Source organism: Piliocolobus tephrosceles, chromosome 11 (genome assembly GCF_002776525.5).
Source record: "Piliocolobus tephrosceles isolate RC106 chromosome 11, ASM277652v3, whole genome shotgun sequence".
Taxonomy (NCBI): Eukaryota; Metazoa; Chordata; class Mammalia; order Primates; family Cercopithecidae; genus Piliocolobus; species Piliocolobus tephrosceles.
The window spans coordinates 94,790,552-94,813,968 of NC_045444.1; the positions used below are offsets into that span (position 1 = coordinate 94,790,552).

Below are 23,417 nucleotides of genomic sequence, written 5' to 3' on the forward strand. Positions count from 1 at the left end.
ACAATCTTGATCACTGAAACCTCCGCCTCCCGGGTTCAAGCTATTTTCCTGCCTCAGCCTCCCAAGTAGCTGGGATTACAGGTGCCTGTCACCACGCCCGGCTGATTTTTGTATTTTTTAGTAGAGACGGGGTTTCATTGTGTTGGCCAGGCTGGTCTTGAACTCCAGACGTCAGGTGATCCGCCTGCCTCGGCCTCCCAAAGTGCTGGGATTATGGGCATGAGCCACCATACCCAGCCACAATATTCATTTCTTTTGAAATTAAACCTTTGTGATAAAATTATATTAGCATTATGTTTGAGATCTTTAACTGTGGCTGTTCTAGGTATTATATGATCTGTTGGGAAATTGGAATTAGGAAGTTGCTGAAGTAGCATCTGTTAAAGAGTTATTTATTCAGTTATCCAGAAAAAGAGATAACTCATTTTGGTTTCAGAATGTAGAGGAGAGAATTCATAACCATATTAAAACCACTTAGGGCTGGGCACAGTGGCTGACACTTGTCATTACACTTTTGGAGCTAAAGGCAGGAGGATTGCTTGAGGCCAGGAGTTCAAGACCAGCCTGGGTAACATAGTGAGACCCTGTCTCTACAAAAAAAATAGAAAATATTAGCCAGGCATTGTGATGTGTGCCTGTAGTCCTAGAAGAGTGAAGCAGGAGGATTGCTTGAGCCCAGGACTTTGAGGTCACAGTAAGCTATGATGGCACCTCTGCACTCCAGCCTGGGTGACAGAATGAGACCCCATCTCTTAAAAAAAAAAAAAAAAAAAAAACAAACTTAGAAATGGCTTTTATTTTGGGAGTTTTGAGGTTAGGTTTTTTTGTTGTTCTTGCTTTTTTAACCTCTGAACTAGCTAATTGCATTCTTGGCTTTTAAATTAAGAATTGAAAAACTTTCAAGGAAAATTAGTTGGAGAATGGAATTTCTTCTGAAACTCTTGTCAGCATAATCAAGTTTAGAATGACGAATGAGATTCTTACGTTGTTTGAATTAATTTGCTTACAGACTTACTTGTGGATGAAGAAAATTTAGGCTGAGATTGATAATAATAGTGAAGCTATCTCGATATTTTAATATGCCCAGATATTGCGTTTTACCAGGTGTGATATTTCTGATTTATCTTGCTTAGGAAAGAGAATTCTTGAAGAATTATGTTCAGCGAATAGTTGATGTTCGACCCACCTTGGTTCTAGTTGAGAAAACAGTGTCTCGGATTGCCCAGGACATGTTATTGGAACATGGTATTACTTTGGTCATTAATGTAAAATCGGTGAGTGTTTTTATTTTTCTATTTATTTTAAAAAATTGCAGCTTTTAAATTTATATGTTCATATGGTAGGTATACAAGAATCTTAGTCTTTGCTGTTCCATACGTATTGAAAGTGGGACAGAAGATACGGCACCTATTTCATTAAGATTAAGAATCTCAGACTGGAAGAAAGTGTAATTGATTATGTAATGCTTATTATTGATGTCTACAAGACCAGAAGGGAAATGGACATTAGTTAAATCACTAGGTATTTGTTGATCCTTCGTTTTCGTTGGAGAATTGCTCAAGCAGAAAATGTTCTCTCCCTTCAAAAGTTTACCCTCTGCAGAATAGGGGCCAATTCTAGGAAGTTGTTTTTTCTCCTCACAGCATCTTGTGGTAATCCATGATGCTTAAATGCATTTTGATAATGTTATTAATATGAGTAAGGTTTCAGTGGGCACATATTGATTACTAAGCAACTAAATGTAGAAGAATCCGGAATAAAAAAATTCATCATATATTTATTAAAAAGGAAATTTATTGTGAATGTTATTTTTTAATTTTTCCATCACTTTTCCAGATTAAATTTACAAAGATTTTTATTCTTCTCTAGTTTTGTAATATAATGTTTTTGTGTTTTGTAGCAAGTTTTGGAACGAATCAGTCGAATGACCCAAGGTGATTTAGTGATGTCGATGGACCAGCTGCTTACGAAACCACACCTGGGCACTTGTCACAAATTTTATATGCAGATATTTCAGTTACCTAATGGTGAGTGATCTTTAGCACAGGTTGACCTGAGGAAAAGAGTTAACTTATCACTACTACAATGTTTACTTACTAGGAAATATCTATTAATAGTAGGTGAAGATAGGCAACTGTGGTCTTATTCATGTAAGAGTTTTTCTTTTACAGATGTTAAGAGAGTGAATTAATTCTATTTGGACTTCTGGATTGCCACCTCCACCATCCTAACTTTTTGTTTGTTTTTATTTGTAGAGCAAACCAAGACGCTGATGTTTTTTGAAGGTTGTCCACAGCACCTAGGCTGTACAATCAAGCTGAGAGGAGGCTCTGATTATGAGCTGGCTCGAGTTAAGGAGATCCTAATATTTATGATCTGTGTTGCTTATCATTCTCAACTAGAAATCTCCTTTCTCATGGATGAATTTGCTATGCCTCCCACGTTAATGCAAAACCCTTCATTCCATTCCCTGATTGAGGGACGAGGGCATGAGGGGGCTGTCCAAGAGCAGTACGGCGGAGGTTCCCTGCCCTGGGATCCTGACATCCCTCCTGAGTCTCTGCCCTGTGATGATAGCAGTTTGCTGGAATCGAGGATTGTGTTTGAGAAGGGTGAGCAGGAAAATAAAAATGTTCCACAGGCTGTTGCCTCTGTGAAGCATCAGGAACATAGCACAACAGCTTGCCCAGCGGGTCTCGCTTGTGCTTTCTTTCCACCTGTACCGGAATCGTTGTTGCCACTCCCTGTGGATGACCAACAAGATGCTTTAGGCAGCGAGCAGCCAGAGAGTTCGCAGCAAACAGTTGTGCTGCAGGATCCCAAAAGCCAGATAAGAGCCTTTAGAGACCCTCTACAGGATGACACTGGATTATATGTTACTGAGGAAGTCACCTCCTCTGAAGATAAACGAAAGACTTATTCTTTGGCCTTTAAGCAAGAATTGAAAGATGTGATCCTCTGTATCTCCCCAGTAATCACATTCCGAGAACCCTTTCTTTTAACTGAAAAGGGGATGAGATGCTCTACCCGAGATTATTTTGCAGAGCAGGTTTACTGGTCTCCTCTCCTCAATAAAGAATTCAAAGAAATGGAGAACAGGAGGAAGAAACAGCTGCTCAGGGATCTCTCTGGACTTCAGGGCATGAACGGAAGTATTCAGGCCAAGTGTATTCAAGTCTTACCCTCACATGAGCTAGTGAGCACTAGAATTGCTGAGCATCTGGGCGATAGCCAGAGCTTGAGTAGAATGCTGGCCGATTATCGAGCCAGAGGAGGAAGAATTCAGCCCAAAAATTCAGACCCTTTTGCTCATTCAAAGGATGCATCAAGTACTTCAAGTGGCAAATCAGGAAGCAAAAATGAGGGTGATGAAGAGAGAGGGCTTATTCCGAGTGATGCTGTGTGGTCAACAAAGGTAAGCCAGAGCACTTTTTGATGCTCCTGTACATTAGGATGTGTTGAATGACTCCTCTAAGGCAGGCTAAAAAATCAGTTTGGCAGACTGCATGCAGATTTGTGAAGTATTTCTTCTCCTATGCTATTTTTGTTTTTGTCTTGAGTCTGCCGGCTTATGTGTTACTTTAATACGTATGAAGCAGAATTGTAATGAAACTGGGTTTCAGGGTTTTAAGATGAGCTTATAGTAAGCTAGGCAGATCCTTGAAGTAAAGGGAAATGTGGTGGAGCTCCTTAAAATTTCTGACAACATGACTTGGATGTAGTATGATAATCCTGGATCCTAGTGTCAGGGAGTGAGAGATGGAAACTTATTGTAGGAAACAGATGTGTTTTTTTAAAAAAAGTTAGCAGGAAATAGATTTGTTTTCTAAAAAAAGTTAGCTCTATTTTTTTTCTTTAACATAAAACATTTTATCTTGTTATTTAACTATGACAGTGACCTTTTTCTTTCTAGGCATAAATTGACAGCAAATTAAGGAAGGTTTATAGATCTATTATTGATAATAGTAGCAGTAAAACTAATTAATAAATCCATTGCTAGATGAGGAAATGCAATTGTTTAATAAAACGAAAAGATGTCCAATTTCACCAGTAGTCGAGGAAGTGCTAAATAATAGTGGTGCTAAATAATTTTTTATTTGTGAGACTGGCAAAAAGCAAAGTGATAAAAGACCCATGGTTAATGATGGCATGGAAAAACACCTTTCATAAATTTTATGTAAGCTTATACAAATGTATGTGTATGTACATTTGTGTAAATTTATACAAATTTATAGAAAGTGATAGGAAAGTCTCTTATTAATTTACACATACATGTATATGCCTTTGACCCAGGACTCCAACTTTTTATAATCTGTCCTGCAGAAATAATTAAGTGTGCTTATATAAGGGTGCTTTCATTTTGTAAGAATATATGTACAAAGATGTTTATTGAAACAGTTTAATGATGAGCAAGATCTCAAGTCATTTAATGACTTGGATAAAGCCCATAATATATTTGAAATGTTAAAAAGCAAGTTATATTTTAATATGTTTTGCATTATTCCATATTTATAAAAACAAAACCCCCTGTGTGTACTTAGGTAGGAAGTGATGTGTGTATGTGGGACAGGTGTGTAAACTAGCAAAAAGAATAGACATTTTAAAACCACAGAGTCAAACTGCTCAGCTTCAGTGGTAGAGGAGTATCATAGGAGGAGAGGTTTTGTGTGTTTTATGAACTTCTTCATATGCTCCTATACTATTTCAATTTTAACAGAGAGCTGGTTTTCCCTTTGTAATGATCAAAAACAGGCATAAGCATAGATAAATATACACCTTAGAATTTAGATTTCTGGGTGTCTCAGATTGATGTTATTATATCCCATCAGTTCAGATTGTTAAACATGAATATGTTTAATTTTTTTTCTAAAATAATTTAGTGCAGTTTTGTAAATTAAAGAGTAAGTTAAGAAAACAAGCTATCTAGACATCATTTTGTGCTTTTAAGTTTAACTTAAACTTTTTGGATTGTCTTTTCTCAAAAACCAACTGCCCTTCTTCCTTTTATTTAGTTTCCTATAGTTGTAAGTCTTGACCAGAGCCCCTACAGTGATAATTGGAGGCTTTACAAATAGAGTGGAGTGTATTTGGTGCAGTGGGATTGAATGTGGTTGCAGTCGCTTGCTCATCCATTCATTACTTCTTTTAAATTTAGGTGGACTGTCTGAATCCCATTAACCACCAGAGACTTTGTGTGCTTTTCAGCAGCTCTTCTGCCCAGTCCAGCAATGCTCCTAGTGCCTGTGTCAGTCCTTGGTAGGATTTTTTTCACCTTACACTATTCCACTTAAAAACAGAATTCCAGCAATTAAAAAAAAAAAACAAAAACAAAACAGTCATTAGGACCTGTATTTAAGTACATGGTCATATGTGAATTGATAGAACTTTTAAACTTGTGAAGTAAATGTGAAAATACATGTTTGTTCATGAGTAGAAGTAAATGAGAGTACATTAAGAGTGAAAAAAATGTGAGGGATAGAAGAGAAATTTGTATTGGTTGACTTTCCCTTATCTGAAATACTTGGGACCAGAAGTGTTTTGGATTTAATATTTTTTCAAATTTGGAAATATTTGCATATACTTAATGCGATATCTTGGGGATGGGACCCAAGTCTAAACATGAAATTCATTTATGTTTCATACACACCTTGTACACATAGCCTGAAGTTAATTTTATACAAGATTTGTAATAATTTTATGTATAAAACAAAAGTTTGTATACATTGAACCATCAGAAAACAAAGGTTTCAGTTGTGGAATTTCCCACTTGTGGTGTCATGTCAGGGCTCAAAAAGTTTCAGATTTTGGAGCATTTTGGATTTTGGATTTTCAGATTAGAGATGCCCAACCTGTACTTAAAAAGGCGAGAAAGTTGACACACAAAAGTTTGTTTAGAAGCATTTTGATGATAGTATGTACAATTTAGGCAGGTTTCCTTCAGGCATAATTTTTATAAAAGCAGTCAACCTTTTGCATTATTAATGGGTTTTAGTCTAAAACTTAATTTTAAGTAGATTGATAAAAACTGAAGTATATTTTATGTTTTAAATTATTTGTTTCAGATTCCTGTCATGAAAACCTCACACAGATGTACACAGCCTTACATTACGTAGTTCACCTTTAGTTTTAAAAGTACTGTGGAACATAACTGCCTTTTTGGGGGCACTGTTTCCATGTCAAAACATATTCTGTGTTTTAATTTTGTATACCTGAAACACTTATTTCCAACAGTGAGCTCATGTTTTCTTCCAGTAGTATAGCTTCAGCAGGCAGACTTGGGGCTGGCAGAGCCCATAGGAATTTTCTCTGGGAGTTTATAGGTCAAGGCTTGAATAAGATGTGGATTTCAGCAATTATATAGCCAGACCGTCTTGTGAGCATTTATAGGTTAGATAAAAAGGAACTGGCACTTTAGCAAGAACTGCTGTTTTCTATGCTCAGTAAAGGCATGGTCAAGAGAGGAGACAGGAGTCCCGCCTTGTGTTGACAGGGCTTAAGCCTTTGTAAGGAAACCTTTACCTCTTCTTAACTCAAATCAGTTTTACTCAATTAATATTATAATTTATGCATCCTCATTAGTTTCATAAGATACTAGTGGATTGGGAGTGAAAAAATTGCTATAGTGTGGCAAGTCTAAACTTGTTTTATTGGATGAGCTAAAACCTGTTTCATAACAACAAAGAACATTACCTGCTTTAATACTTCATTGAAAGTATCATACATTTAATAGGTAATTATAATTTGTGGTCTCATGAAATGTCTTTGGTGCATGGTAATTCTTATGTTTCTAAGAGGTGGTTTCTTCTTTTAGGATTGTAACAATGGAATTTTATGGAAAGAATGATCTTACATTAGGAATATTTTTAGAGAGATACTGTTTCAGGTAAGAACATATTTCTTCCTTCTGTTTCATTACACATTTTTGACGCTGAAAATTTCAACCTAAAACGTAAACGTGAGTTGGATGTCAGGTGACTGTTACATGATCCTCACTTTCTTAGTGCATATCAGAGTATATAATTCAAAGAAGTAATCTATTTCATATTTAAACTGAGATCTCTTATCCAGAACATTCCTCATATCTCTGCCCATCTAATTACCCTACCCTCGACATTTTTCAGATACCTGTTTTTTACAGTGATTCAAATGAGAGGTAAAATGTTGGAATCATCTAGACCTCAGTTTAAGTCTTAGCATCATTACTCGCCACTTACATGACAAAGCCTTTTACTAGTCCCCTTTATAGCGAATAACAATCCCCAGAATTGTCAGAAGGTAAAAGGAAATGTTTTAAAATTGTTTGGCAAATAGAAGGTGCTTAACAAGTGGAAACCGTCACCATGCTATAGCTGAAGACAGAATGTTCAGCTGCAGGCTCAGAATAGCATGAGTACCTTGTGCAGATTGCCCACTAGTCATGCTGCACTTTGACAGTGGTTCTGATTTCTGTTTCATGCTTAATGTGAGAAGGGCTCTTTTGTTTGTCAAAGGCCTTCTTATCAGTGTCCAAGCATGTTCTGTGATACCCCCATGGTACATCATATTCGGCGCTTTGTTCATGGCCAAGGCTGTGTGCAGATAATCCTGAAGGAGTTGGATTCTCCAGTACCTGGATATCAACATACAATTCTTACATATTCCTGGTGTAGAATCTGCAAACAGGTAAATAGACCCTATTACTATATTTTATTTGCCATTTATTTCTTTATTTCTATAGTTTTTTTTGAGGGCAAGGTTTCCTGTATTATATTGGATTCGTCATTTGTCATTGAGCTCTATTTGTCATTGTTATTTTACCTTCCATTGCTGTATGTTCAATCTAGTATTTGTGTTTTGAAGATCTCTTCTTAGGAATGTTATCAGTCATTAAATAAAATACAAGTACCTTGTACAGTAAAGTATCTTGAGGTTGTATCTTGACAGTTCTCAATTATGTTTGTTCATTCAACAAACATTTAGCACCATTTATGTGCCAGATACTGTGCTAGGCCCTAGGAAAAAAAAAAAAGAATACGGATTCACTTCTGTTCTCTAGGGAAGGAGACAGATTTGTACAGCAATAACTGCAGTATATTAGGATATTTGTATAACAGATTTGAGCCTTTATCAACATTTCTGTCCACATACAGATGAGACCATGTTGAAATTGATCTCTACTGGTTTTTATGTATATTATTGAGAAAAGGACACGTGTTTTATTTTTTCTTTGTGCCTTTCTTTTCTAACTCTGGGGCAAATATTTGGTGCCAATATTGTTTTTTTTTTTTTTTTTTAATATATGATTTTTATCCAGACTGCTTGCAATCTGGATAAAATGTTCCAAATTTAACTCATTGCCTTAATTGGGTTATTTCTTTCTTTCTTTTTTTTTTTTTTTGAAACGGGGTCTTGCTCTATCGCCCAGTCTGGAGTACAGTCATGTGATCTCAGCTCACTGTAACCTCTGTCTCCAGGTTCAAGCTCTTCTCCTGCCTCAGCCTCTGGAGTAGCCGGGACTACAGGTGTGCGCCACTACGCCCAGTTAATTTTTGTATTTTTAGTAGAGACAAGGTTTCACTATGTTGGCCAGGCTGATCTCAAACTCCTGACCTCGGGTGATCCGCCCGCCTCAGCCTCCCAAAGTGTTGGGATTACAGGCGTGAGCCATGGCGCCTGGCCTTAATTGGGTTATTTTGAAGTGTGCTTTTGGACAGCACATGTGGGAATTACATATAAAATAGCATGACCTACATTAATCAGTGGTAGAGAAGGGCAAAATCAAAGTTGCACCTGCATCAGCAAACATACAGACAAAATTATTTCTAGCAATTCTCAGTCTTAGTTTCATACTTGTTCTTACAGACTTTAGTTCCTATTAGATAGCTGATAATAGTTTGTTGTAGAATATGTTAACTGGGTAGACTGACCATCATTGTAAATGAATAACTTAAATTTGATCTTTATGACTTACATGCTTTGCTATATGCACTTTATTTTAAAACAAAAACTTGTGTTTTTTTATGCTAGAAAGGGAAAGGTAAGTTTTGTTACACTAAAATGGAAAACTTCCAGTGTCAAGGAAAAATACAACATATATGACTAAACATAAATATATGTAATATCAAATTTCTATAAGCCATGTTAATAGAAAAATGGGCAGAGGACATGATGACAATGCAATTTAATGCAAATAGTTACTAAACATGTACAAATAAATGTTATTCATTAGTAGTCAAATAAGCACAAATAAAACCAGTAAAATCTCTTTAAGGATTTTTCTTTATGGGATTACATTTCAAAAATTTCAATTCTAATTCCTAGGATTGGGTGAGAAAGTGGGGGATATTGTTATTCTTAAATACTGTTGGAGACTGTATACACTTGTGCACTTGTTTTGGAAGATAATGTGGCAAAAATTATCAAAGACCATGTAAATGTTTATGCCCTTGGACCTACAATTCCCACCTTTATTAATTTGTCCCAAGGGAATAATTGTGGATATTTGTAAATATGTATATACAAGGATGTTCATCAGAACATCATCTCAGTATGGAGAAACTTGTAATGTCTTAAAGGCACATCAATAAGGATTGGTTAAATACATGTCCATTTAATAGGATTCTCTGCGGCCATTTGAAAAGTTGTGCAAGAATATTTTATGTGGGCACATATTCACGATATATTGCTAAGTAAAAGATTATGAAACTATAGGAGTTTTTATTTGCAAATATACTGGCTGTGTGCATGTCCATGTGTGTATGTATATATGTATATGTATATGTGTGTGTGTTATATATGTATAGTAAAATCCATCGAAAGTGAACATATACTAGTATATTGATGTTGTTGGTGGGTTTATTGGTGATGCTGCTTTCCTCCACCACCCCCAACTCCACCCACCTTTGAACTGTTCATTCTTCTCAATTTTCTGCAGTCAGTATATGTTACATTTGTATTAGAAAAGAAAATGTTGGCCGGGTACGGTGGCTCACACCTGTAATCTCAGCACTTTGGGAGGCTGAGGCGGGTGGATCATGAGGTCAGGAGATCAAGCCCATCCTGGCTAACATGGTGAAACCCCATCTCTACTAAAAAATACAAAAAATTAGCTGGGCGTGGTGGCAGGTGCCTATGGTCCCAGCTACTCAGGAGGCTGAGGCAGGAGAATGGTGTGAACCTGGGAGGCAGAGCTTGCAGTGAACTGAGATCCGGCCACTGCACTCCAGCCTGGGTGACAGGCGAGACTCCGTCTCAAAAAAAAAAAAAAAAAGGAAAAAAACAAGAAAAGAAAATGTTAATTTTTTAAAAAGAGATTCTCAATATGTGATTAGGTAAACTATTTTTGCTGAATTTCAGGTAACACCAGTTGTTGCTCTTTCCAGTGAGTCCTGGTCTATGTCATTTGCAAAATACCTTGAACTTAGGTTTTATGGGCACCAGTATACTCGCAGAGCCAACGCTGAGCCCTGTGGTCACTCCATCCATCATGATTATCACCAGTATTTCTCCTATAACCAGATGGTGGCGTCTTTCAGGTAAGAAATCCTAGGAATCTTGTACATGATCTCAGATCTCATAATCCCTTAAGAATTTTTTAACATTTTTCACTTGTTACTAGATTGAATTAATTTGTGGGATTCCCCATTTCTACACTTATAAATGCAGAGGACCAGACTGTATTAAGAACTTTCAGTATTATTTTATTTACTTTTTACCCTACGAAATAGTTATTATCCTCACTTACAGAGTTTACGATCTGAACACTTACAGAGCTTTCAAGTGATGGAGTCATGATTTGAACCCTGGTCAATCTACTACCAGCCTCACTCTTTTTTAAAAAAAATTTTTAATATAAAAATTTTAGAAAATTATGAGACAGGATCTCATTGTTACCTAGGCTGGTCTTGAATTGTGCTCAGGTGATCATCTCGCCACGGCCTTTCGAAGTGTGGAAATTAGAAGTGTTAGTCACCACGTCTGGCCTTGGCTTAACTCTTAACCATTGTTTTGTCATCTGATGGCATCTGAAAGTCTGTCAGAATGTTTGCCAAGACATTAACCATCAGAAAGATAATCACATATTTCTAGAACTAACAGTCTGTGTTCAAAGAATTGATAGTTGCCATTGTGGTATTAAATAATTTGAGAAAACCTTCAGGTTCTGCCTTCAAAATATATCCAGAGTCTGAGCACTTTTTACCACCTCTACCACTACCACTTTGGGCTGAGCCTCTGTTATCTTTCACCTGGATTATTGTAGTAGCCTTAGCCAGTCTCCCTTTGGCCTTAGCCTCTTCTCAACACAGCAGTCAGAGTGGTTCTTTTAAGGGGCGGTCAGCTAAGGCCACTCCTCTGCTCTAGACACTCCAAAGGGTGTCTTTTTCACCTGGAGTAAAAGCCAAAGTCCATTTACTGGCCTTCAGTCTACCTGCTCTGGCTGCCTAGGACCTCTCTGCTCTTATCTCCCACTACTCTCTCTTCACTCATCCTGCTGCTGCCCCACTGGCCTCCTGACTGGGCCTCAGGTATGTTAAGTAGGTTCCTGCCTGGGAGCCTTGTGCTTGTTCTCCCTCTTTGAATTGCTCATTCCCAGATATCTGCTTGTTGCTTCCTTGCCTCTTACAAGTCTTTGCTCACATTTCACCTGCCCTGACACTCTCCCATCCTAGCACTCTGCTTCTCTTTCTTGCTGTATTTTTCTCCATAGTACTGAACCTCTGATATGTTTTGTTACTTGAATTTATTTTATTTGTTACCTGAATCTTGTTTTTCCTGAATTATGAGAACAGGAATTGTTAATGTTATATCCTCAGCACCTAAAACAGTGTCTGGCACATAATTGACCCTCAGGAGATATTTGCTAATTAGAGCTTATTTCCTCTTTTAAGCAAGAGCTTTTAACCGTGCATGTAGGGCCTTGCCGGGGAGTGAGTTTGTAGCATTTGTTGGTCAATATAAACCCTCAGGTGGAAAGGAAACAAAAGACTCATGAAAAATCTTCAGGCGCTGGAGAGGTACTGAATACCTACAATTAGATGTAGGTATTTTAGTTTCCTTATTAATAGGGATGGTTTATAGCCATCATTTTTGGTTTTACAGCAGATAAGGATAACTTCAAGGGATAAATGATGGTACTACAGTGTAATGAAAGATAAAACAAAATCCCTCCAGAATTGGGGAGAATATTTATTGTAAGAGCTAAAAATTATCTTTAATATCTTTGTGATTGTTTTAAAATGCCATTTTATAGAAACTTTTTCTCTTATGCCTCATAGGATTTAGTTGAACATCATGATACAGCTCTATTCAAGATATTAAACTATTTTTCATTTTCTATTGGTCCTTGTATTTTTTTCTGTCAGTTATTCTCCCATTCGGCTTCTTGAAGTATGTGTTCCACTCCCCAAAATATTCATTAAGCGTCAGGCCCCATTAAAAGTGTCCCTTCTTCAGGATCTGAAGGACTTCTTTCAAAAGTAAGTTCAGTTTCTTTTATCATTTTTGTTTGTTTGTTTATTTACAGCTATTTTAAAGTATCAGGTTTGTTCATTTTACTTTCTTTGAAAATGTAGGCCAGGCGCGGTGGCTCAAGCCTGTAATCCCAGCACTTTGGGAGGCCAAGACGGGCGGATCACGAGGTCAGGAGATCGAGACCATCCTGGCTAACACGGTGAAACCCCGTCTCTACTAAAAAAATACAAAAAACTAGCCGGGCGAAGTGGCGGGCACCTGTAGTCCCAGCTACTCGGCAGGCTGAGGCAGGAGAAGGGCGTAAACCCGGGAGGCGGAGCTTGCAGTGAGCTGAGATCCGGCCACTGCACTCCAGCCTGGGCGACAGAGCGAGACTCCGTCTCAAAAAAAAAAAAAAAAAAAGAAAATGTAAATAGCTTTTCTAATTGTCTGCTATGCTTGGTGTACAAAAAGAAAATTGTAGACTTTATGGGAAAATGATAAAAAAGAAGCCAAACTCTCTTAGACATAACAACTTAAAATTTTGAAGTACATTCTTTTAGGTCTTATTTGCTCTGCAAAACTGAATGTAATTCTTAATTAGGTAAAACATTATTTTAATTACGTTTTGCATGTAACTTTTTTTTCTATTTATGTGAAATAGAAAATTTGATTCACCCTTTCTAAAGTGTTTAATGTTCTCTCTATTGTTAGAGTTTCACAGGTGTATCTTGCCATTGATGAAAGACTTGCATCTTTGAAAACTGATACATTTAGTAAAACAAGAGAGGAAAAAATGGAAGATATCTTTGCACAGAAAGAGGTAATTTCTTTCTTTGGTAGAAAATTCAAAAGTTAATTATTAACTTAATAGAAGTTTATTTTGGGGTATGTCTGTATAGGTCTCTGTCTCCAGAAATTGTTTCTGTTCCTTGTAGATGGAAGAAGGCGAGTTCAAGAACTGGATTGAGAAGATGCAAGCGAGGCTCATGTCTTCCTCTGTAGATACCCCTCAGCAACTACAGTCGGTCTTTGAGTCACTCATTGCCAAGAAACAAAGTCTCTGTGAAGTGCTGCAAGCTTGGAATAACAGGTGTGATTTTGCAGTCTGGTTTTCTTTAATATTATTGCTGCATTTGTTCTAATATGATATCTTACAACTTAAAAATCTTTAATTATGGATGTTTCATTTTGTGCTCTAGTTAAAGAAGCTTTTGTTTTCCATCACCCTCCTTTCCTCTTTATATTTTAAAATATATGTGCTATATTTTAGGTAGTTTGTGAAGATGTAAAAACCAAAGAGGAGAACAGCCTTTGATGCTGTTTCTAATATAATTTGAAACAGTGTTGTTCAGATGTGTGTGCTGTTGAATTGTTTTTAACTGAAGTAGTATGCCATGAGTCACTGTTGGTTTTTGGCCAGCAATTTCAAATATATTGGTATGTTTATCTTATGCCTTTATTTCAATATTTATTTTTTAGAAGTATTTTTCTTTATAATAATTTGATATTCTTTGTTTTACAACTATAGTCGATAGGAATGGTCGATAACAAATGCTCCTGGTTAATTAGATACGGCAAAAACTTACTCTTATTTATATATAACTTTAAAGACTATGGTTAATTCAAACAGGAAAACTTTGTGATTTCAAAGTTGTAAAGAGAAAATTTATAAACAGCACTCAAGGTGCAGAAACAAACCATATATATATATTATAATAAATATATAATATTTAAATATATATATAATATATAAAAATATATTATAATAAATATATATAATATATGTAAATATATTATATATTATATATATATATATATATATATATATATATATATATATTTGCTTTTGGCCACAGGTTGCAGGACCTTTTCCAACAGGAAAAGGGTAGAAAGAGACCTTCAGTTCCTCCAAGTCCTGGAAGACTGAGACAAGGGGAAGAAAGCAAGGTGTGAAGTGTAATCTTATCTTTGGTCCTTAATCGATAGAAATATAGTTAGTTCCATTTATAATACTTAGCAGGGATAGTTTAATACATACTTTAGTAATGACATCCAGCAGGGTTTTCCATTTTGAATTTGTGAGGTTTCAAGGAACTATGACCTGGATTACTTTTATGTTATAACCTGAAATAAAATGATCGGTTATAATTTATTTATTTGAAATGTTTTTAAAAGCTACAGTTTGCTGGCATCACCGGGGGTGGCATCATGGTGACAGCAAGTGCTACAAAGGAAAGTCGTGGATACTCTGAGTATATCATAGGGTCCTCATTTATTTTATACTCTACAGTTTTGGGTGTTTTTAAAATCTCTCTGCTTAAATAAGAGGTTTTTCTTAAGGTATTTGAACTGTGTCAGTTCTTTTTCAACTGTATTAGTTTTCTCTTGCTCTGTGATAGATCATCCAAAACATTGGGCAAAACCACAAATTTATTATTTCACGGTTTCTGTGGGTCAGAAGACTGGCAAGCATGACTAGGTTCTCTGCTCAGAATCTGACACAGCTGAACTCAAGGTTTTGGCTGGGGCTTCTGTTTTGTCTGAGACTCAGGGTCTCCTACTCATTCAGGTTGCTGGCAGAATTTAGTTTCTATTAGTTGTAGGATTGATGTCCTCGTTTTCTTGCTGGCTGTCCACCGGAGGCCATTCTTAACCCCTAGAGGCTGCCTACATTTCTTACCATTCAGTACTCTCCATCTTCAAAACCTGCAGCAATGTGTCAAACCTTTCTTTTGCTTTGAATCACTTACTTTCTCTGTCTTTGATCTATAGACACAGATTTAAGGACTCATGTGGTTATATCAGGTGCATCTGGATAATTTTCCTATTTTGAGGTCATCTGATTTGGGCCCTTAATTACATCTGCAAAATTACAGAAGTACCTAAATTAGTCCAGATGCTTCTCAACTTCTGAGAGGTTGATGTTCTGATAAACTCATCATAAGTTGAAAACATCCAAAAGTATGTTTTTGACTTAAATATTTTCAATTTATGATGAGTTTATGTGGATGTAACCCCATCATAAGTTGAGGAGCATACCAGATGCATAGTGGTTTTGTGACATTGTAAAGTTGGAAAATCTTAAGTCAGACCATCATAAGTCAGGGAACGTGTATGTGATTAATGGAGAAGAGATATGTATACACCAAGGGCTGGGAATCTTGGAGCCATATTAGAATTCTGCCTATGACACCACATTTCACATGAATTAATGTCAGCTTATTATAAGGGCTTCATGTTCTGATATCATGAGGACTTTGAGGGAGTATTTTCTTTTTGTACAGTGTGTAGTATTTGTAGAATATTTTCATGGAATGATGGATCCAGGTACTTAAGATATTTTTGTTATTTAGTAATATATAGTGAATTCTTCCTTTTTGTCTCATAAACAACTGTGTAGAAACACACAGATGTTTATGAGACAAAAAGGAAGTTTAGGTGAGAGTAAGAATTAAGGCTACTGAAGATGATCTTTGTGTTAGTATTTGCTGACTAGTGTGGAGCTGTTAATGACTAGCACAGACTTTTGGTGGCCTTTCCATTTGCTCACTGAAGAAACTGCAAAGCTAGTAGTGTAAGCATGTAGATAGATACAGAATTGAAAATACAAAATTATTGAACAGATGATCATCTTTTTTTGAAAGATTGAAAGTTGATTTGAAATTCTGTAGCACTGTCCTTATTTACAGTGGATGGTCCCCCGTTATCCAAGGAGGGTATGTTCTAAGACACCTCAGTGGAAACATGGAACAGCAGATAGTACTAAACCATATATGTACTGTTTTTTTCCTATGTATGTGTACCTATGGTAAAGTTTAATTTACAAATCAGGCCCAGTAAGAGATTAACAATAGTAATAATAAAAGAGAACAATTATAATAGTATGCCAGCATCACTGCGTTTGCGCTTTGGGACCATTAAAATAAGGGTTACTTGAAAACAAGCACTGCTGTACTATGGTGGTTGATCTGATAACCAAGACAGCTACTAAGTGACTAAAGGATAGATAGTGTGTACAGTATGTTACATGTTTAAATATGTTACTTATATTAATGAGTTTATTTATAAGTAAGTTAATGCAGATTTAATAACTTTCTCTGTTTTAATTTCTAATAAGGTAAAAATTTCTAAGGTAAACAAAAGCTAATTAAAAATATTAAGGGGGTTTTTAGTAATTTCTAAGGGTGTAAAGGGGTCCTGAGACCAAAAAGTTTAAGATTCACTGATTAAAAATTTTTTTGAATGTGATTTTCATGTTTTCCATAAGAATAAAGTATTTACGTCTCTACAGGTAAGTGCGATGGATGCATCTCCACGGAATATTTCTCCAGGACTTCAGAATGGAGAAAAAGGTTGGTCCTGAGTCTGGTGATCACTTGCCATTGGATTTAAAGAAATTTCTTATTGTATAAGTTGTTTTAAACTGTTTGAGCAGTTTTTCTGATTCTGTTGTTCATAGACTTTCTTTACTTCCTGTAGAGCACTTGTAATCCTATCAGATTATCATACAGTTTATTGCAATAAGATAAATCAGATTATAGAAATACATGAAATATAATGAAGGCTGCTATTAGGGGAAGAAAAAGCAGAAAAAAGTAAATTGAATTTGTTTTGCTTATTACAAAGTCAGTCCTCAGGTTTCCTTGCAAAAATCTTGTAAAGTTTAATTTACGGTTTTAATGTCACTAAAATATTGTCTAGACTTAAGATGTCTTTCACAGTATTTCATTGAATAACTTGGTGTCATCATAGAAACTTTGTGGGGACACTTACATGGACTGTAGAATCAGGAGCTCAACTTTTAATTCTTGGCATTTTTCTATTGTAATTGTTTTTTCTCTCCCAGAATAAGCGTGAAGCCTTTCTCACAGTGTCCTAATTTCATTCTCTATTAAACTAAAAAACTAATATTTAGGTAGGCATTGTGGTATAGTGTGTGGTATAGATAGTGTGTTGGATAGGAGTCAGTCTTGGTTGACAGTTGCAGTACTGCTACCAGGATTTGATTGTAGTCAAGTCATATATAATTTTTCTGGATTTTTGTGTCCATTTCTATGACATGAGCTACATGATTTTTGTAGCTAGATGATTTTTAAAAAGTGAAAATTTTACCTTTTAGGAAGTAGGAATATGAATGAGCATTTAAAAAATATTAGGTAGACATGGACTTAATATGTATGTAAATGACTCATTTAAGATTGTGTTTTTCTTTAGAAGATCGCTTCTTAACAACTTTGTCCAGCCAGAGCTCCACTAGTTCTACTCATCTCCAGTTGCCTACACCACCTGAAGTCATGTCTGAGCAGTCAGTAGGAGGGCCCCCTGAGCTAGATGCGGCCAGCAGTTCTGAAGGTAGAGGATAAGTCACTTTTAACATATTTCACTGAATCTAAGACTAAAAGATGTATCATTGATTTACATGTGTCACCAAGAAGGAAAAACTGCTGATTCTTTGACGTAAGACTCTTATCCCGTAGAATTTTTGTTTACACTTACCAAAAGTGTTTTTTAGATTTAGCTGATTATCATATTGTTACTTCATTTAGTTACATTAATTGACATGTAAATATCTTAGTATAAAAATGTCACTTACCCTCATCTACCTTCTGGGGATCTTCCTTTCTTAGGTTTCATAAGGCACATGATTACTGCTTTGTACGAAAATAAGAGAATTACAACCATTTCTCTAAGGACAGATATTTGCTTCATGATAACAGATTCATGCCTTGCTTTCTGTTTAGGCGGTGACTACTAAATTATAGCATAAACTTTGAACTTAACTTTAAAATTGCTATTTAACTCAGGTATAATAGCCACAGTGCTTCGGAGATGTTTAAAAAAACAGGTGTCCCTTGGAATCAATGCTGTGTATGCGTCACTGTTGTTACCTGTTTTATCCCATAGTGGTCTTTTCCCTTGATCAGAAATTTAAAACTGTTATTGGTATAGTATACATATGTCCATATTCCAGAAAGGAAAAGAACCAAAGTCAGCAGCTTATATTTTTTATTCTCCCTGAATATTAATATATACGTAAACTATTTTTCATTTTAGATGTGTTTGATGGGCATTTGCTGGGATCCACAGACAGCCAAGTGAAGGAAAAGTCAACCATGAAAGCCATCTTTGCAAATTTGCTTCCAGGAAATAGCTATAATCCTATTCCATTTCCCTTGTAAGTATTATTAAAACCAGTGGCTCTTAGCAGGGGGGTTATTTTTCCTTAATTACTTGCTGCATATTTTAATATATTTATCTGATGCATGATTTTTCAATCCTAATTTTATTTCATCATAGTAAAAGAGATGTCTTTTGATACAATGTAATTGGTACAACACATAATCATTATAAAACAGTAGATGAATGGATAAAGAAAGCACTAGCCAATGTTACTTATAAATGTTTGAATTACTTGTTCTGGAAACACTTGTTTGTATATCTTTTTTCAAAGATACATGGCTGTGTCTACTGATGTAATAATTATGAAAACATATTGCTGGTAATATATGAGGTTGGTATTACTCGTCTAATGATTTGCTGGGACATGGCATTGTCCTAGCACTGATGATGAACTACAGTGACTTGTCCGAGTTTTCATGTCATCTTTTTTGTATGGGGCTCCCTCAAATTTGACTGCCTGTGAAAGTTTATTTTTCTTCCACTGGTTGACCGATGTGGCTCTCAAATGCTGCCCTTGTTATGGAACAAATATATCCAAAAAGTGGACATTTTTGTAATAAGGACTTCTGCTTTTTTATTAACTGACTGATGCATTTATTCAGTCAGTATTTAAACTTTTATTTAGTGCCTATTTTAGTGCCCTATGATGTAGAATAAGATTTGTAAGGAACAGTCATTGCTCTTAGGAGCTCATAATCTTTGAGAAGATACAGTTAGGACTCACAGTACAGTATGTGATATGTTACATGATAGTAAAATATAAAAGTTCCCTTTTTTCTCTACTTTAGACCTGAATATATGAGTTTCTTGATTGGGCTGGGATCCCTGTTATGTTATGGTCTTTGTTCATGCTCTCACATTTATTTTTATTTTTTAAATTTTTATTATTTTTGAGACAGAGTCTTACTCTGTCACCCAGGCTGGAATGTAGTGGTGTGATCTTGGCTCATTGCAACCTCTGCCTCCTAGATTCAAGTGATTCAAGTGATTCTCCTGCCTCAGCCTCCCAGGTAGCTGGGGGTGTACGCCACCATACCTGGCTAATTTTCATATTTTTAGTAGAGATGAGGTTTCACCATCTTGGCCAGGCTGCTCTCGAACTCCTGACCTCAGGTGATCTGCACACCTCAGTCTCCCAAAGTACTGAGCTACTGGACTGGGCCCTTTTTAATTTTTTTTAATATAGTTTTTTTTCTTTTTATTTGTTTCTCTTCTCTCTAAACTGCTGTTTGTGAAACACATTCTTTATTAATCATTCAGTCCTGTTCTTTCTAAGAAGAATGTACTAGACCCTTCCCTTACCTCCTGCTCCAGTCATAGTAGGTTTCTATTATATGCTCTTATGATTCCTGTCTTGGTCCGTTCATGCTGCTATGATGAATTACCATAGACTGAGTTGCTTATAGACAACAGAAATTTATTTCTTATTGTCCTGGAGGCTAGAAGTCTGAGATGAGGGTGCCAGCATGATTGGGTTTTGGCAAGGGTCCTCTTTTGGGTTGTAGATTGCTATTGTCTCTTTGTGTTCTCATGTGGTGGAAGGAGGCTGAGAGAGCTGTTTCCGATCTTTTTTATGAGGACACTAATCCCATTCATGAACACTCCACCCTTATGACCTAAATTACCTCCTAAAGGCCCTACTTCCTTATACCATAACATTGGGGGTTAAGATTTTAACATAGGAATTTTGTGGGGGCTGGGGGGATAAACATTCATTCTATAGCAATTCTCTCATAGCACTTACCACAGAGATTATATTTATTTATTTATAGGATTGTCTGTTTCTTTGCCCCCACTACACTATAAACCCTATGGTGCCAATTTTTTTTTTCATCATTATATTGTTAACATCTCACACATGTAAGATCCTTAAAAATAGTTTTTCTTCATATTGTATCCTTGGCATGTTTGTAGTTCAGTAAATAGCACCTAAATAAAAATTGTGCCTAACAGTGCCTAGGTGAGTTAGGGTCGGAGTCAGGGGAGCAAAATTTAAGTGGAAATGGAGCTACACTGGGTTTTTTGTATGATAATGGTAGAGTGGCTGTGTTGCATTGTTTATTATTGAACTAGTAGTGTGTCTTCTCCACAATTTCTGGAAGACTTTTTCTCTCTAGCTTATAATGGAACAAAATATCTTAGACTTCTGCTGTTGATTGTAGATTTTTTTTGAGGTTAGTATGGCCAGAGTCTTGGCAGTATGGAAAGGTTTGTTTGGAGTGACTATTGCAGAACCCTCTGATTTGAAACCTGATTAATTCTGATAATTTTCTAATTGCCTTCAAAAACTTTCTCGTGATATCTTTTTCTTTCTTAATGATTCAAGTTATATCTGCATACATTTTGGCTTTCTTAATTATATTCTTAACTCTACAGTACTTAGTTAACTTACGTATTTTAAAAATTTTCATAGTGATCCAGATAAACACTATTTAATGTATGAACATGAACGAGTGCCCATTGCAGTCTGCGAGAAGGAACCCAGCTCCATCATTGCTTTTGCTCTCAGGTATTATTCATGGGACTTTGACTTATGATGATATCTATGTATTTTATGTATGTCTGTTAATCCCTTATTTTTGGAATCTTTCACATAAAGCAGAATGATTAAATATAAGTAAAAATATATGCTCTTTAGTCATGATAGCTTGTTCTTTTTTTGAGACAGAGTGTCACTCTGTTGCCCAGGCTGGAGTGCAGTGGTGCAATCTTGGCTTACTGCAACCTGTGCCTCCTGGATTCAGGCAATTCTCCTGCCTCAGCCTCTCAAGTTGCTGGGACTACAGGCACATACCACCATGCCCGGCTAATTTTTGTATTTTTAGTAGAGAAGGGGTTTCACCATATTGGTCAGGTGGGTCTTGAACTCCTGACCTCAAGTGATCCACCCGCCTCGGCCTTCCCTTCCAAAGTGTCGGAATTACAGGTGTGAGCCACCGCGCCTGGCAGCTTGTTCTTTTTATCCATAAAAATCTTCTCTGTACCCAAATAATGGAGTAAAGGATGATTCCAAAGTAAGCTCCTAATAACTAAATTGACCTGGCAAGTTATTTACAGAGCCTTGAATCCTCTATCCATTCTGTTAAAATATGTTTTCCCTTGTATCCCTTCCCTGAGTTTACTTATTGACATAGTACTTGGAACATCCTGCCTTGTACAGTCTGAATATCTTTTTTGTACCATTCACTCATTTTCTACATATGAGGTAAAATTTTTCTACTTAGAAAACAGCAGTCACCTCTTATCCATGGAGGGTATGTTCTAAGAACCCCCATGGATGTCTGAACCTACAGATAGTATCGAACCCTGTAAATACTATGTTTTTTCCTATACATACATACCTATGATAAAGTTTAATTATAAATTAGCCTAGCCACAATAAGAGATGAACAACAGCAATAGCAAGATAGAACAGTTTTATAACAATAAACTATAACAAAAGTTACTTGAATGTGTTCTCTCTCTTTCTAAATATCTTAATGTTTTTGGACTGCTGTTGACTCTGGGTAATTGAAACCATGGAAAGTGAAACTATGGATGAGGAGGTACTACTGTAATGCTGTTCTTATGCCTTACTCTGTAGACATTTCTGACTTTTTAGTTTATACAGTTATGTATCTTAAAGATATATCCACTTAAAAATATATATAGTATATCTAAAAGGGCAAAGCTTTTAAATTTTAAGAATATCTTGGTGGTAGCTGAACTTAGTTTAAGTAGAATCTAAGACGTTTAAAGCAATTTTTTCCCACTGGAAGGCATTACAATGTTTAATTTTTCTTTTTAGATAGTGGTTACAAGGAGTCCATTTATTCAACAAATATTTGAATGTTTACAAAATGTTATATGCTAGGTATTAGATGTATAGGAGTAAATAAGATAGATTTACATGCCTCGGCCTTTATGGAGTTTAGAGTTTACTATGTAGATAATGAGGAATTTTTTCCTGTATAAGATTCCATATGATACCTTTTTAACCTTTGCCTTTGGCCTTTGTGAACATAGTATAAGCTTCTCACTTTATTAGTCGTAATATATTAATAGGTAAGAAAGGTAGGAGAGTCAGCCAAATCAAAAATATTTTTTATACCATTAGGAAGTAAGGATCCTAGTTGAGATCATCTTTTTTCAATGTCTTAGAAAAATAATACATCCTAACATGGCTCTCTTGTTGCATGACATTTATCTAAAGCAGGGCTCCCAGACTGCTAGTCTAAGAGTCAGGTTTTTTTGTTTTTGTTTTTTTCTTTTTGGTTAATAGAACATTAAACATTTTTTTCCCTTAAAGTTTAGTACTTTAGTAGAAAAGCACTCTCGAATTATTTTTTTCTCTATTGTACTAAACACTGAGGCTTCAACTTTTAAGTTACCTGTTCAGTCCCTGAAGTCATTTGATGTAAATATTAGTAAATAGGCTTTTAAAATCTTTGTTGAGGATATTGATACTGGTTGATGAGTCAGTGGGTCATATTTTGTATTACCTTCTATGAGGACATTGACCTTCCTCATGAAGCTTCTACTTGATTGCTTTTGTTAATTAACCAAAATTATTTAATTATGGAAAGTTATAATGATTGTGCTTCTATAATGCAAAACTTACTGTAAACCATATGATTTACTTTTAAAGACTAAGTTAATGTTTAACATTTTTCAACCTATTTTTACCCTAAGTTGTAAAGAATACCGAAATGCCTTAGAGGAATTGTCCAAAGCGACTCAGTGGAACGGTGCTGAAGAAGGGCTTCCAACAAATAGGTGATTCAGATTGAGTAGAAACTATTTTAATTTAGTTATCATTTTCTATA

The 23,417-nt window shown here is 35.8% G+C and overlaps 1 protein-coding gene across 9 annotated transcripts in view; it reads left to right on the plus strand.

Moving 5' to 3' along the window:
- Window positions 1-23,417, plus strand: part of PIKFYVE (phosphoinositide kinase, FYVE-type zinc finger containing) — a 92,925-nt gene that overhangs the window by 56,073 nt on the left and 13,435 nt on the right. For 8 of the 9 annotated variants that reach the window (XR_002733263.1, XM_023219920.1, XM_023219954.1 and 5 more), the window contains 16 exons: window positions 1,134-1,274; window positions 1,901-2,027; window positions 2,256-3,415; window positions 5,156-5,256; window positions 6,812-6,883; window positions 7,491-7,662; window positions 10,336-10,514; window positions 12,342-12,455; window positions 13,144-13,252; window positions 13,368-13,522; window positions 14,289-14,379; window positions 16,724-16,784; window positions 17,647-17,784; window positions 18,487-18,607; window positions 21,026-21,121; window positions 23,284-23,367. Coding sequence is in view for 8 of the 9 variants with exons in the window: in XM_023219920.1 (XP_023075688.1) it covers window positions 1,134-1,274; window positions 1,901-2,027; window positions 2,256-3,415; window positions 5,156-5,256; window positions 6,812-6,883; window positions 7,491-7,662; window positions 10,336-10,514; window positions 12,342-12,455; window positions 13,144-13,252; window positions 13,368-13,522; window positions 14,289-14,379; window positions 16,724-16,784; window positions 17,647-17,784; window positions 18,487-18,607; window positions 21,026-21,121; window positions 23,284-23,367 (2,921 nt within the window). In the remaining variant the exon portion in view is untranslated. The remainder of the gene's footprint in view (window positions 1-1,133; window positions 1,275-1,900; window positions 2,028-2,255; window positions 3,416-5,155; window positions 5,257-6,811; window positions 6,884-7,490; window positions 7,663-10,335; window positions 10,515-12,341; window positions 12,456-13,143; window positions 13,253-13,367; window positions 13,523-14,288; window positions 14,380-16,723; window positions 16,785-17,646; window positions 17,785-18,486; window positions 18,608-21,025; window positions 21,122-23,283; window positions 23,368-23,417) is intronic. The other variant, XM_023219938.1, reaches the window with a different exon arrangement.